Raw genomic sequence first — 15,684 nt, forward strand, 5'->3', positions numbered from 1 at the left:
GTATTCGCAATTGCATTTTATCTAAATTGAAATCAAATGCGAGGATTACCTCTGAGAATTGCTCTATTTTTAAATTCTTACTTCTAAACTTAATTTCCCTTTCAAAAGTGCAAGAATAAAATACGAAAGAATTCAGAAAGTAAACGTATTTTAATATATCCATAGTACACGCATTAGCAACTTTCGTTGCAAATTTAGCAATATTTTTTCTACTGCTTTCCATACATGCAACAACGATTTCAAATTAAAACGCTCCAAAATTGATCATCCTCTTAAACTCAGTTTTCTTATTCAATACAATGTCAAATATTCGACACGATTTCAACTTGTAAAATTTCATAAAATACGGTTTTGTGTTTTTCCATCAAATGGTATAAATTTGGTGAATTGGTCAGCAAAAAGGAATCGACCATTTGAGATTGATACTTCGCGTACGACGGCTGGGCGGAATTGAATGGCTTCATACCAGCTTATGTTGCTAATGTCGCTTCAGTGAAGCCTTATTGAATATTCCTAATGCAGTGGATAATATTTTTTTTTCTTGCTGCTGATCATATAAGTATCTCCATTTCTTCTGTGACAAACCTGATTCTTTTTCCAGTTTAAACGAAAAGTTTTTTTTTCGCGTTCTGGTTGACTTATTGGTAGATTCCTTATTATTTACAATGTATGAATTTCTATATAGTATATTAACTGCATTTCCCGGCGTTGCACGGTTTACCTCGAAAATAAAAGTTGTGTCAAGTGACGCATGTTCAACATAAAAGTTACATAAATGAAAAAAAAATATATATATATATATATATATGTAGCTAAAAATTTCTCGTCAACTTGTAAAAAAAAATAAATTTAATGACTCAAAATTTAAATTTAGACCTCCTTCGACTTTTTTAAAATTCCCAAAATTTAGTCATTGTTATTAATAGGCTTAAACGATCAGTTTCGCAGATTTTCTGGCAAAAAACCTCCGTGACAGGGGGGGGGTTCACCTCCAGGGGGAAAAACCCTACGTGAATTTCAGAGCATCAAAGGACCTCTGTACCAAATTTGTCAAAACTCTCGACGTAGACTCTGGATTTGTGTAAGGAACATAAACAAGCACACAAATAAACCTCTTTTTAGTCATGTCTGCGTGGAAAATCGAAATTGGAGAATGCCGACTTTTAATGGTGGACGGCAAACCTGAAGTATTTGGTCTTTCGTCGATTTCTCCTAGGGATGACCGACTGTGGCTGAATGGGGATGACAAGGACGGATCAAGAAAGTTTTCAAGGAGGGGGCGATTGACTTCGGATATTTACCCTTTCATAAATTCCCAAACTTCCACCCCCCTCCCCCCCCGACATCATAAAAGATCCTCTCAAATTATTATTATTTATTTATTTATTTATTTTTTGGAATTTCTATTTCTAAAAAAATCCGGAGGAGTGTATACTGAACCCCATCCTTTACCTTAATAATATCATCAAAGATGTCCTATAACTACTGTTTTCGGACTTCAATTTAAAATAAAAATTACAAATGAAAGTTTACCCATCTAAGATCGTCTAAAGTTGAGCTTTGGAAACTTCAAAAAACTTTCTGTACAAAGATCCCCGATCCTTGAGTGTTAACAATTACGTTTTCAAGACTACAATTCTGAAAATATTCCGAGGGAGAGCACTCATTGTTCGTAACATTATTGAAGATCGTGTAAAATTACGTTTTTGGAACTTCAGTATCGAAAATAAACCAAACGAGAGTTCCTACATCTCGACTCAAGAAGGGGGCGATCGCCCTAATCGCCCCTTCATTGTATCCGTTCTTGGGGGATCAAGGTGCAAGCTGTGCCATTGAAATTTATATGGGGGTGTTTTTCTCTTTTTGGCGGACTCTTGATCTTGAGGTGCGCTGCGTGGTATTTGGGGACGGGGGGTGGGCACCCCTGTGTCTTTATTATGTAAATGATGATGTTCAATGGCTGATGTCGACATTTACCAGACTTCAGACTTTCACAGTAATACATGAGGCGTCTCGAATCAAAGGCAACTCATTTCAGTTTTTGAAATTTTGCAGTTGGGACAAAAACCAAACACGGATTGAACTGTTTTTCATAGAAAACCTGGTTTTTTGGCAGCAATTTCCGACCTGATTTGAGCTGGCTGCGCTCCGAATCGCTTCAAAATAGCTTCATAGTTCAAGAAGTATCAAATTATGAAATAAAGACACTTTTAAAAATGATTGAGTTCGTTTTGATACCAAACCCCTGATACGTGAAAGAAACATGAATGGTTGATTCAGCAGTACAGTAGACATTTTTTTTAATCCGGATCTCCGGTTTATCCAGATCAAGTTCAAAGTTATAACAAAGAAATTATATTCCCTTAAATAATAATTCAAAACTACAATAGCAAGAAAGGAACTATTGCGACCTCCAAAGTATCGCTGTTTATTTTGATTAAATGTGAAACTCCTGCATGGTAGTACAATAAATTTTAGTCACCAAAAAAAAAAAAAAAAAAAAATTTGGAGTGTCAATCTGAAACTGCTGCAACTAAAAAAAAAAAAAAAAAAATCATTTTGAAGTGCTTGCGAAAAAGAATAGATTAGACCGGGGCACGTTTATGCGGATTTTTCCCAATGAACTTTCTAATTTTTATGTTTCAGCTTAGGAAAATTCAGACATTGCGGTTTTATAAAGCAGTTAATGGAGTCAAAATTTTTATATTCAGTTGTTGTTCAGTTTGTGTTTTTAACCGTTAAGAAAAATATTTCTGAGTCCAAGTCGGCTGAGTCCAAACTTGCCCCGGACGCGAATTTAGAAACACGACCGCATACGCAGATCGCACAGGTGGCGCTACGATCGCAATTCATTTGGCGCGATTCGACTCCTCGCGTAAATGCGCCAAGGAAGCAATATCGCTTTTGAGGTACTTGCGCGTGCGCAATGATGTGAGGTCTGTTTATTTACCTTTGTTGCTGGTATTTCGTTGATTATGTGATATGAATGGGTGTGTGGTCAAAATCGGTTGTTTTGCTACAAACTTTGATGTTCTTTAACCTACGAATAAAACTTTATTGACATTGTATTTCCGAAATATTCTTTTGTGAGTTTATTCTTTGCATCTGAAAGTTCTGTGTTGGACTGTCGTTGAGATGAAAATTAAGAATGTTTCAATTTGTTCAACTAAAAATTACAAAACATTAGGAATTAATACTTTCAAACCACGTTTGAATGGATGTGGTGTCAAAATGAGTTATTTTGCAACAAACATTTGCTTTTTTTAAACCTGCGGACATATCTTTATTGACATTGTAATATTCTTTTGAGAATTTCTTCTTTGCATCTGAAAGTTCTGGGTTGGATTGCCGTTGCGATGAAAATCAAGAATGTTTCAGTTTTTAAAATGGAAATTGCTTAACATTAGAAATTAATTCTTCAAAACCACGTTTTAAACTGCATGTATGCAATAAATAATTACTTGCAGATATTTCATTAATTTAATTACTGATTCTTGCTTGGTTTATCAAAAGTTTTGATTTTATTCGTTTAAAGTGTCAAAGTGTCAACTGAAAGTAGAATTTTCAGCAATTAAAGTACAATTGAGGTGTCAAAAAAAAAAAAAAATCTTAACCAAGTTTGTAGACATATTTCATTAGTATTTAAAGGTATTCAACTGGTTATGTATATCGTATACATTTCAGCAACAGCCTCAAATGATTGAATTAAAACCCTTAGTTGTATTTTTAACTGCTTTCTTTTTTTACTGTTTTTTTGTGTGCGTATTTTTTAAGTAAAGTCATATCTCGATAACTCGAAGTCTCAAAAGACCGGTAGAAAGTTTCGAGTTATTGGTAGCTCAAGTTATAAGAGGTTCCTACAGTATTCTCAAGAGTTTGGGGCCCAGTGAAAAGTTCGAGGTGAAGGTAGATTCAGGGGTGCCCATCCCCTAAGAGCAAGGGCGCACTCCTCCTAAATATCGGAAAGACCCCCTCCCCAAAAAAGTGAAAACTACCCCTCAAAACAGCCCTCACCCCCTAAAAATTTTAATGTCGCACTCTGTGCCATGATCACCCCCCCCCCCCTGCCCTAGGTAATATTAAAAATTTACCAGTGGGGATGTACCCCCAATATTGAAGTTCAAAAAAGGTCCTTTTAGGCTATCTTTGATGCTAACAGAAGGGAGATTACCAAGATGTATAATAAAGGATACGCAATGAAATCAATCACCCCTCCCTTGAAACATTTGTCCTTGCAACATGCTTTTTATTGTGCAGTGTGCTCGTTTCAAGCGCCCCCTTTTTTCATTTCACGCTTCATTCAAAACTTCGAGATAAAAGAATATTCTAGTAATAAGTTTCGAGTTATCGAGACTGTATAAGATATTCTTACAGCCCATTTCTAACCTTGGTGAGGATTTTCATTTATTTACTGTCACTATGTTTGGTCATTGTCCGATCGAAGTTACTCACAGTCGAGTCTCTATAACTTGCAGAGTTATAACTCGAATATACCAGGGGTGCCTACCTAGGGCAGGGGGGGGGGGGTGATCATGGCACAGAGTGCGACATTAAAATTTTTAGGGGGTGAGGGCTGTTTTGAGGGGTAGTTTTCACTTTTTTTGGGGAGGGGGTCTTTCTGATATTTAGGGGGAGTGCGCCCTTGCTCTTAGGGGATGGGCACCCCTGAATCTACCTTCACCTCGAACTTTTCACTGGGCCCCAAACTCTTGAGAATACTGTAGGAACCTCTTATAACTTAAGCTACCAATAACTCGAAACTTTCTACCGGTCTTTTGAGACTTCGAGTTATCGAGATATGACTTTACTTAAAAAATACGCACACAAAAAAACAGTAAAAAAAGAAAGCAGTTAAAAATACAACTAAGGGTTTTAATTCAAATCATTTGAGGCTGTTGCCGAAATGTATACGATATACATAACCAGTTGAATACCTTTAAATACTAATGAAATATGTCTACAAACTTGATTAAGATTTTTTTTTTTTTTTTTGACACCTCAATTGCACTTTAATTACTGAAAATTCTACTTTCAGTTGACACTTTGACACTTTATACGAGTAAAATCAAAACTTTTGATAAACCAAGCAAGAATCAGTAATTAAATTAATGAAATATCTGCAAGTAATTATTTATTGCATACATGCAGTTTAAAACGTGGTTTTGAAGAATTAATTTCTAATGTTAAGCAATTTCCATTTTAAAAACTGAAACATTCTTGATTTTCATCGCAACGGCAATCCAACCCAGAGCTTTCAGATGCAAAGAAGAAATTCTCAAAAGAATATTACAATGTCAATAAAGATATGTCCGCAGGTTTAAAAAAAAAGCAAATGTTTGTTGCAAAATAACTCATTTTGACACCACATCCATTCAAACGTGGTTTGAAAATATTAATTCCTAATGTTTTGTAATTTTTAGTTGAACAAATTGAAACATTCTTAATTTTAATCTCAACGACAGTCCAACACAGAACTTTCAGATGCAAAGAATAAACTCACAAAAGAATATTTCGGAAATACAATGTCAATAAAGTTTTATTCGTAGGTTAAAAAACATCAAAGTTTGTAGCAAATCAACCGATTTTGACCACACACCCATTCATATCACATAATCAACGAAATACCAGCAACAAAGGTAAATAAACAGACATCACATCATTGCGCACGCGCAAGTACCTCAAAAGCGATATTGCTTCCTTGGCGCATTTACGCGAGGAGTCGAATCGCGCCAAATGAATTGCGGTCGTAGCGCCACCTGTGCGACCTGCTTATGCGGTCGTGTTTCTAAATTCGCGCCCCGGACGCGGGGCACGTTTACGCATATTCATTTTGACACCTAAAGTAGTTCTGTTAGTGTTTTGAACATAATGTCTTACCATCACTAAAATAAAGCAAATTTTTTACAGACTGAATAGTGTATAGAGTTGAAGCTGAAGGGGCATGGAGACAACAGCACTATATGATTCTAAGCTATAAGATACAAATGTGTAACTTAATAAAAAATTAAATGGTAATTTTCAACGCTAAATAGCTTTAAAATACTAAAATTCTCTAAGACAGTTTTTAGTGAAAAAAGTGTCAATTGCATGTTTAAATAAGACACAGTAAGAACGATCGTATAAATGTGCTCCGACGTTCAACGCGTAAACTTGCCCTATCGCCAAGTTTGGATTTATTTTTTAACGTGCAAAAAGATTTAATAACATTTCAGTTCATACAAATACAATTCTCAAAAAAGGATAAAATTCTACTTATTTTTGTATATTTGTTTTTTCTTAACACAGTACTATTTATTTACAATAAGCTTCAAAACGTTCAACACAAAATTTACTCAACTTGGTAAAAAACAGATTCTTCTTTCTGCATGCTGGACCGAAGCTCGACTAATGCTCAAAAACTTGTGAGAATATTTTCTACGGAGTAGCATCGATCTGTTATGACTGTTAACTCTCCAGTTACAATTCGTTGTGAAAAAAGGGCACTGCTTAAACATACCCCAATCGTAAACGTGTCCCTGTATACCCTACTCAGAATAAAAACTCGGTAATCTCAAAAGCAGCAAATTCTTCGTTAGTAAACATAACACGGTGTGCAGAAGGGTTCTTATCGAATGAGTGTATATTTCTTCTCTATCCTACAAAAAAAGTCAATTTAAAGAATAAAATCGGAATATCACAAAGCACATGTGACTTTGACATCGGCACGTCTGTCCCATTTGCTCGCAATGCTGAATAGTGAGCAGAATAAAAATTATTTTTTTCCATTTCTATTTTTTCTCTGCATTTAGGAGGGTGCAGAATTTAGATGAATCGCCAAGGTTAAAATAGACTGCAAACCAATTAATTAAACCTCATGAAGAAGTTGATATTTATGTCAGCAAACATTTGTTTATATTTTTTATTGAATTTTATTATTTAATAAAGTACTCAAAATACTTATAATCGTTTTAGCGTGTTAGAGTTTTAATGTTTCTCGATGAATGTTCTGTTTTTAGGAGCATCCCTAACTTAAATTTTTGGGTAGCGGAAATTATCAATTTGCCGAAGTTTTGCCGAATGATGATAGGTTTGAAAAATAGAGCGCCAAATTTCGCCGAATGATAATAGTTTTGCGAAATAGAGGGCCCAATTTCGCCCAATGATGATAATTTTGCCAAATGGAGTGCCAAATGTCGCCGAATGATGATAATTTTTCCAAATGGAGTGCCAAATTTCGCCGAATGATGATACTTTTGCCAAATGGAGTGCCAAATTTTGCCGAATGATGATAATTTTGCCGCAATAGAATTCCAAATTTTTTCGAATGATGATAATTTTGCCGCAATAGAATTCCAAATTTTGCCGAATTGTCAGACAAAATTGCTGAACAAGGAAATTTTTAAATGATCACAGTGGAGATCACTATGTGAGACCTCCTTTTTCCTCCCATTAGGGCGCCTCTGTCTCTTTTTGAAATGCGACTGTCACCTTATTATTTGAAATGCTATCTTTCCCCGAATATTGCAAAAATTTAAAGTTACTTTTACTTTTTTCCAAAATTTTTTCTATTTTATGATTTTGAAATTAAATTTTATTTGAACATCAGATAGCTTAGTTTTGTAAAAACCAAAAAACACTTGATATCAACTTCAACTTCCATCGAAATGACGGTGACTTCACTAGGTTTTCGCCACAGTAGCTTCCAAATAATGCGGAAGTTCGTGTTTCGTAAATCATTCCATAATCTCATAAAAGTTTTCACCGTAAATAAACTTCTACGTCATCTGCGGAAGAATAAAACCTCTTTGAAGACTTAAAATGAGCATGCAGGAAAAGTCTCTTAAAAGTTCTTTTAATCTTTATCTTGAATTAATGTCTACCCAATTATGCTCATCCTTTGAATAATGAGCTGCATTATCCTTGTTCTCGACATTCTCTGAAGATTTTTTTAAAATAATTTTTGGGCGATTGTTTAGTTATTCATATTTGGCAACATCCGTTTCGAGGAACATTGATTGAATTGTGATGTTTCAGTTTATACTTTTGAACTAGGGTCAGTTGGGGTAAAATTAAACATGTGGTAAATTAAAAGGTATATTAGCCAAAGGTCCCAGGAGGTCACTGTGACCTTCAACAAATTTTCTTCTTCGGCAAATCTTCTCTGAAGATTCCACAAAATTTGGAGTTATATTCGAAACAAGTAACTAAAATCAAAAATTTAAAAAACGCCTGACTGGGTCGCAAATGTAGAATCGAGAAGGAAAATTGAAAATCCTTTTAAAAGCCTTATAATATTAAAACCCAATTACAAGTATTATTTGTTAACAAATAGAAACTGGCAAGAGATAAAAATTTTAAATCGTTGCTTTTAATTTCCTTGTCGGCCAAGAATGAATTCGGTTACTTATAGCTGAAAAAAAGGCTTAGCCTTATTTAAAATCTGCTTTGAAAACCGTTATAATTCGAATCCTAAATAACATAGAAGTTCCAAACTCATTCTATCAAACGCAGGAAAAAATACTCTTTATTTTGACACTAAATTAAAAAAAAAAATAATGTGTTTTCACTGCAAAAATAGCAAAAAATCTTTTAGAGGTTTTTAATTAATATCATCGTCAATTAATGTCATCCGAAGACGCAACCTAGCTAAGAACACTCTCGATCAACTCTCCTTTCGAACTTTTTTTTTCTTTCAAAATCGGTCCATCCGTTTAGGCGCTAGAGTGATACAGACAGATACACAGATACGTCGAACTTATAACCCCCTTCTTTTGTGTGTTGGGGGTTAAATATTATCATCATTCAGCAAAATTTGCAGCCCTATTCGGCAAAATTATTCTTAAGTTTGATAAATTTAAAGTGGCAACAATAGTTTTAAAACCTTTGAAAAGATAATTACATTTTAAAGATTTAATTATGACAATGTAACTAGTGAACGCGTACGTTATATGAAAATGTATATGAAAAACGTATTATCTGGCAGTGCTAGTGTTGTTCGAAGAAAATATAAATGAAGAATTTAGTTTTGCAGTAAATAATAATAATAATAATAAGAGTTTGGTTTTACAGTAAAAAAAAACAATAAGAGTTTGGTGTTGCAGTAAGGCGTCGTTTATTTTATTTAAACAAATTTTCTGTTGAACCAGGGGCTCAGAATTGTGCATGTACGCCTAAAATAAACTCTAATTTTCAAAACGGTCCTGAAAATAATTTGAAATAGCAGAGATTTCGGTGAAATTTCGGTTGCTTTAACATTTGTCATCGTTCGATGAAATTAGTTCTATTCGGCAAACTTATAATCATTTGACAAAATTTGGAGTTTCATTTTGCAAATTGTGAAATTTCACCCTCACAAAAGTTTAAGTTCTGTTTATACTTTTTAACTAGAGTCAGTTTCATTATAAGGAAACGTGGAATAGATAAAAACAGAATATATTGCCACACTTGTGACAAGTTTTGGAACTAAACTGCTGGTGAGTGGAAGACAAGTTGACATTGAAGGCATTCTAAGTAACAATTGAGAAATTCCACCCTCCCAGAAGTTTAAGTTCTTCTTATACTTTTCAATTAGAGTCAATTTGGGTTTTAGGAAACATGGAGTAGATAAAAGCAGAATCTATTGCCACACTTCTGACAAGTTTTGGAACTTAACTGTTGGTGAGTGGAACACAAGTTGACATTGAAGACATTCTGAGAAACAATTATGATTCAAAATAATTGTTTAGGCGTCATCATTGTTTGTATATTACACCGTAAGAAAATTTTCTAAAATTAGCTGGTCTTACATTTTCCTATCCATATAGGATCCTATTTCTCCTAATAGTTTTTGGAGAGAATTTTTAACGTCGTGTCCCAACCACAGATCAAATTTTTTTATTCGAAATTTGATTTGGTATGGAAATTACTCGCGCTTTTACTTTCCCGCAGATACTGACTCTTCATTCGTTTGGTAAGAAAATTCGAAGTAACTACAAAACTCTCGACAAGAAGAAATAACTTCATTGTTAAAAAAATTCATCAACTTTAGCAATTTTTCTAGTCTAGGAAAAAAAGTCCACCTCATGATTATTGGTAATCGTCATCGGACCAAACTATTTAAAAACTGATAGAAAATAAGAGAAACAAGGGTTGCTAAAATCATGTATTGTGGAAACAAGTTTTCTTCTTGAAACTTCGTTATTTTGTTGTCCCTGAGCGCCAGTAGGATTTACTACTTGCAATTCGGAGGGCCTTAGATGTCTTACTGTTGCTCTGAGGCAACGATTCGTTTACAACTTTGTAAATGGCGTGTTAAAGAAGTAATTGATTTCTGTAGTTTTCCGAGTGCCAAACAGGCGAACCTAATAGAATATCATTGAGTAGGAATCGTCTCCTTTTTTTTTCTTTTTGGATGGGATGCTGGGTATTAGCTTGATCAGTCTTTTGCTTTCATTAAACCATTTCGTTGCTACAACAGGATGAAATTCGTAACTTGGGTTCACGTGACTCGCAGCTAATGATGGAATTTTACACCCGTTTACGTTAAAAGCAATATCATGTACAGTACAAATTTCATGAGCAATACCAGTGCAGTGTCATTTCCTACGGAATATTTGTTGTATAGTCAGGGGTGCCCATCCTCCCATGAGCAATGGCACTCTTCGACATACCACGAAGCCCTCTCAAGCCCACCCCCAAAGAGAAAAATACCTCTAAAAGCACTCACCCATCCTAAAAAGTCCAATGGCGCAGTTTGCACCATGGCTACAGCTAGTTGGGCGCCTTTTGTGTAGTCTGCAAACATCAACAATTTTGAGGATTCATGTAGGTGATGTTTTTATTCTTTGAATGTCCGAACACTGAGTACAACTTTTATAGAAGTATTTATTTTTTTTTTCAGTCACTAACCACTATCCATTCCGAGCCTCCATCCCTGAACTATTCATTGGGCAGTCGGAGTTTATCAACCAGCCTCCCAGTGAACAGAGACAGGTGGTCTTCGAAGCTAACCGATCTACCCCGAAATGGCAGCGAAGAACAGTCTTCTGTTAATCAGTCACATTCCAAACCAAACAACAGAGGCCTGCCGCTGCCATTCCTAAGGACTGGCCACAGTGGAGGGTTCAGCCTTCGAGGACATGCTGGCATGAGGGCCATCGACTGTGAAAGCCCTACGAGTAAGTTCGGACATTTTCTTCCAGTGGTGGATCTAGCTTCTGGTTTTGAAGGAGGTTTTTATTAAAACACTAGAAAATCGCCCGTCAAGGTATGACGGGTGAAAACTTGCTTCTACATTTGAACGAAGAAACTGCTTGTTTGGTGACATTTTGATAGTTGAAATTGTAACTCTAAATCCAGTAGATTAACCCTAGACTGCAATAGATAGCGTTCATTGTTGACCATTTTTTCGTTTCTTCATTCCTAAAATTACCTGTAAAACAGTTAAGTTACCGGATCAGTTCAGCCCTGTCAAAATAAAGCATTTCCCTGTATATCAATTATCAAATTATCATGCCGTGGTGCGAGCTTCATTATTGATGACGCCAGCGTTACTCGATCATTCGCAATTATATATATGAGAATTAGAATTATTTGTGTGTGTATGTGTGTGTAGATTTGTGTCTGCATTTGTGTGTGTGTGTGTGTGTGTAAGTGTGTGCTTGTGTATGTGGGATATTGACGTAACCTGGAGACGGTTTTCGCTAGAGGAGCAGCATCGGGAGGCCGGCCGACGGTGGTGCTGCAGAGGAAGGCGGAGGAAAATAAAATCATAGGAATTCAAAACCGTCAAGTGAGAACAATAAGCAATCGTGATTGCTCAAAAAAAAAATCTAATATATTGGGTACACTCGTTTGGGAACATTGGCATGTTATGTTAAGTTTTTTTTACTAAGGCTTTTGATGAATTATGCTTAACGCTCGTTGGCTACAGTTTTGCATTTATGTAGAAATGCTTGATATACAAAATATAAAACTAATGGGGTCGTTTTCAAAATTTTGAAAGTATTTTTTTCTGAAAGAGCATGATTAAAAACATAGGATCAGACCATTTTTTAAATACACTCTAAGACAAAAAAAAAGTTGCACCATGAAGGAAGTCTTAGAATACAATGACATTTGGAAGGTATGTTAAGTGTATATGGAAGAGTAAATGATTAGAAAATGAGAACGATATAAGCAAAATTTATTGAACAACATACACAAAATGGGTAACATTCAGTATGGGGTATGGCCGCCATTATTCCGAATACAACATGCTAATCGTCTTGGTAACGAATCGTACAGGTTCTTAATGAAGTCCTGTGGTAGTCTATCCCATGCTGCTTTAACTTTGTTACGGAGTTCCGGCAGATTTCGAGGTACGGGTGGAGTGTTGATATCTCGTCCCATGGCATCCCACACATTCTCGATTGGGGACAGGTCTGGTGAATATGCCGGCCACTCCATGCTGTCTAGGCCTTGAAGACAAGCTCTAGAGACGGCAGCAATATGGGGTCGAGCGTTGTCTTGTTGGAATAGCGGCCGAACACGGGTGCTCAGGAATGGCAAAGCAACTGGCTGCAGGATCTCTTGAACGTAACGTTGGCCGGTCAAAGCACCGTTAATGATCACTAGAGGTGATTTTGCATCATATGCAATTGCGCCCCACACCATGACACCAGGTCTCGTGGACGTATGACGCTGTACAATAAACCGTAAATCTTGGCGCTGACCACGTTGCCTCCACACGCGGATTCTATTGTCGTCTCCACCAAGACAGAAGCGGGACTCGTCAGTGAAGACTACGCGATACCATTCGACGCTCCATGTCCGTCTTGTACGGCACCATTCCAATCTTTTCCGACGATGCAATGCTGTTAATGGCAGTCGTCGTAACGGTCTACGTGAGCGCAGTCCCACGTCGTGCAGCCGTCGGCAAATGGTGCGACCACTTATTGGCTGATTGATGGAAGGTCCCACAGCCCGTTGGATGTCTGCAACTGTGCTGGTTGGATCGTTACGAGCTTGCCTTACGAGCCTCCGGTCCTCCCTCGGTACGGTTTGTCTCGGCCTCCCTGAGCCTGGTTGACGCTGATATATGCCTTGTTGAGTCCACTGCCGCCAAATGCGTGCAACAGTAACATCAGTGTAACCAACGTGCTGTGCTATCCGTCGAAATGACCATCCAGCTTCTCGGAGGCCAATTATGCGACCCCTTTCGAACACTCCTGGTTGCGTAAATTGCTTGCGAACTTTATTTCGAGGCATAATCCAATGTTAAACGACGTAACTAACAAATCAGATTGAGTAAAATTAAAATTGCTGCTCTACTGGACGCCCTTATATAGCTGGTGGCCTGTGCTTAGGGCCACCCTGCGCGCGTTGCATGCGCAACCCTAACCTGGAAATTTAATCATTTGCATATCTTAGGCAGAAGAACCATCCCTCCAAATTTCATTCACATCGGTCCACACCTTCCTGGTGCAACTTTTTTTTGTCTTAGAGTGTAATTTGTTTAAGTTTAATATTTTCAAAAAAATACTTAAATCGGCGCGTTTTCATTGTTTATGCTTCTGCCGATGACATCACAAATGATGAAATGCCATTCAGTGTTGCCATTCACAGGGCAAAATATTTAATTCGCATCTTTACCCACGTGTATTGCCAACGATATGGTTGATACCAAGCGTAGAGCGCAATATTTAATTCGCTTTTTCATTATCATAACGTGGAAACGCGTTAGAAAGATGTAAGGCCCCTATATACGAGCCGGTGCATCAGCTTAAGATCAGCCATTTTGAATCGGAGCGCGAGTTTGAGTGGTTGTCTTTTCTGGCGAGTTATCGCGTTTGGTGATTGTTCACTGCGAAAGATTATTAGCGGCACGTGGATTGTTTATTGAATAAAATATTATTTTCTGCAAATTTGGCGAAATCCAAAACTTTGCTGTGGTAACATAAGCAGTGCAACAATGAAAAATCCGATCCAAAATGGCTAAACTTAAGCTGATGCGTGGGCCTGTCTATATGGCGGCTCTAGAAAGATGCGGCAAAGTGCATCATTTGTGACCTCACCAAGACCACGCCTTGTTTGAAATTTTAAAAAATTAATTAAAAATAACTGTGGGGAAAAAGTATTTTCTGGGTCCATGTTAGTTTATTTATTTAATTAATTATTTATTTTTTTGCTTATTCTATCAATTTCAGTGTCTAAACGTAGAACTTTTGACTGAAGGAAACAACCCCATTGTCACATCCACCTCAATTTTAAGTTTTAAAATACATAAAAAAAGAGAAAAAATCAATACGAAATTTTTGTGAACAATATCATTAAAAAAATGAGAATAACTACATAAAATCAGAAAAATTGAATGAAAAAAGACTCTAAAATCATAATTGCACTAAAAACAATAACTGCATAACAGCGTCCTTGAGGTGATGATACCAAATGATGGGTATCTGATTGCCGCGCAAATTGTTTTTGATGGGCGCGAGAATCTCGGGCACCGTTTCTTAAATTGGGTTCCGCGGAACCCCAGGGTTCCACGAAGCTCTCTCAGGGTTTCCATGAGACTTACATGTTTTCAATCTTTCAAATTTGTCACTTAAAAAATCGATAAAAACGCTTTCCCAAAATTAAAAATTAATTTACTTTTACATTCGTATACTAATCTGAGCTTTATTAACCATCAGGGTTAGCCACTATAGGAATACTTTTTTTCGTCGCCTGAAATTATGCCTTTAAGATTCACCTTCGAAATTTTTCCAAGATAAGTCACAAAGCACCTCTTTCTCACTTTTAAACACTTCAATTTCGAAAAAAATCCGGAAAGAGCTACTGACCCCCTAATATCACCAAAGATAGTTTAAAGATGACTTCAATGTCGAAAAACTTATGGAAGGACATCCCAAATTCCGTTTCCTGCATCATCACCAAATATTGCCTAAAACTACGATTTTTGAAGTAAATTTCAAATATTTTACAATTGACCCTAGGTCATCTCCCAGTATCTATGGCAGCAATTGAAAGCACAATTTTAACATTGAACGAGTGAGGACCAATTTAAGTCAACATAATATACAGTGACATCAAAGTTTCTGATTTATAAACATGTTTAAAAATTGTTGTAAAATGAGAGACTGTATAGTTTTTAAGTTTTGAAATCTTTTTTTTTTTTTTTGTAAATTTTAATGAATTATTAACACTAGTGTAAGTAAAACACATCAGTATTTCTTTTCTTAACTAAGAAAATATTTTAATCATATAACTCATGCATAAATTCTGAGGTTATGTATCCCTTTTAAAAATACCTCGTATTACAAATAGGCATAGGCGGCTCGTACGAGGAGGCAATTGTCATCTCACGTTCAACAGTGAATGGACTTTGCCCCTCCACTTTTCTAAGTTCAAAACTAAGGGTCGAATGAAAAATGATAGTGATGACCTATTCACGTGTTAAAGAAAGAACTGACTTAATAAGTGCTTGTTCCATGCTTTTTTCATGGTATTATTTCGTAAAAAATAAAATGGAACTTAGATTTTGTAGGAAGGAATCTTTTTTCGCCACCTGGTCCCGCTTTTTGAGTTCGTTTCAATTTTTTTTTTCAAATTTAATTACCAATTTAACGACAAATAGTTAATGTGATAGTCTCTTTGAGATAACAACCTGGGCTCCCTCTCAAACAGAACCTTGGCTGCGCCACTTCAAACTATTGACAAAAAACTAAGGGTTTCACAAAAAAAGTG

The 15,684-nt window shown here is 36.2% G+C and overlaps 1 protein-coding gene across 1 annotated transcript in view; it reads left to right on the forward strand.

The window, feature by feature from the left end:
- LOC129227815 (rho GTPase-activating protein 18-like) overlaps positions 1-15,684 on the forward strand; it is a 439,197-nt gene that overhangs the window by 158,129 nt on the left and 265,384 nt on the right. Inside the window, exon 5 of the mRNA XM_054862428.1 lies at positions 10,859-11,135. Coding sequence (XP_054718403.1) covers positions 10,859-11,135 — 277 coding nt within the window. The remainder of the gene's footprint in view (positions 1-10,858; positions 11,136-15,684) is intronic.

The sequence above is a fragment of the Uloborus diversus genome, chromosome 8, assembly GCF_026930045.1.
Source record: "Uloborus diversus isolate 005 chromosome 8, Udiv.v.3.1, whole genome shotgun sequence".
Taxonomy (NCBI): domain Eukaryota; kingdom Metazoa; phylum Arthropoda; class Arachnida; order Araneae; family Uloboridae; genus Uloborus; species Uloborus diversus.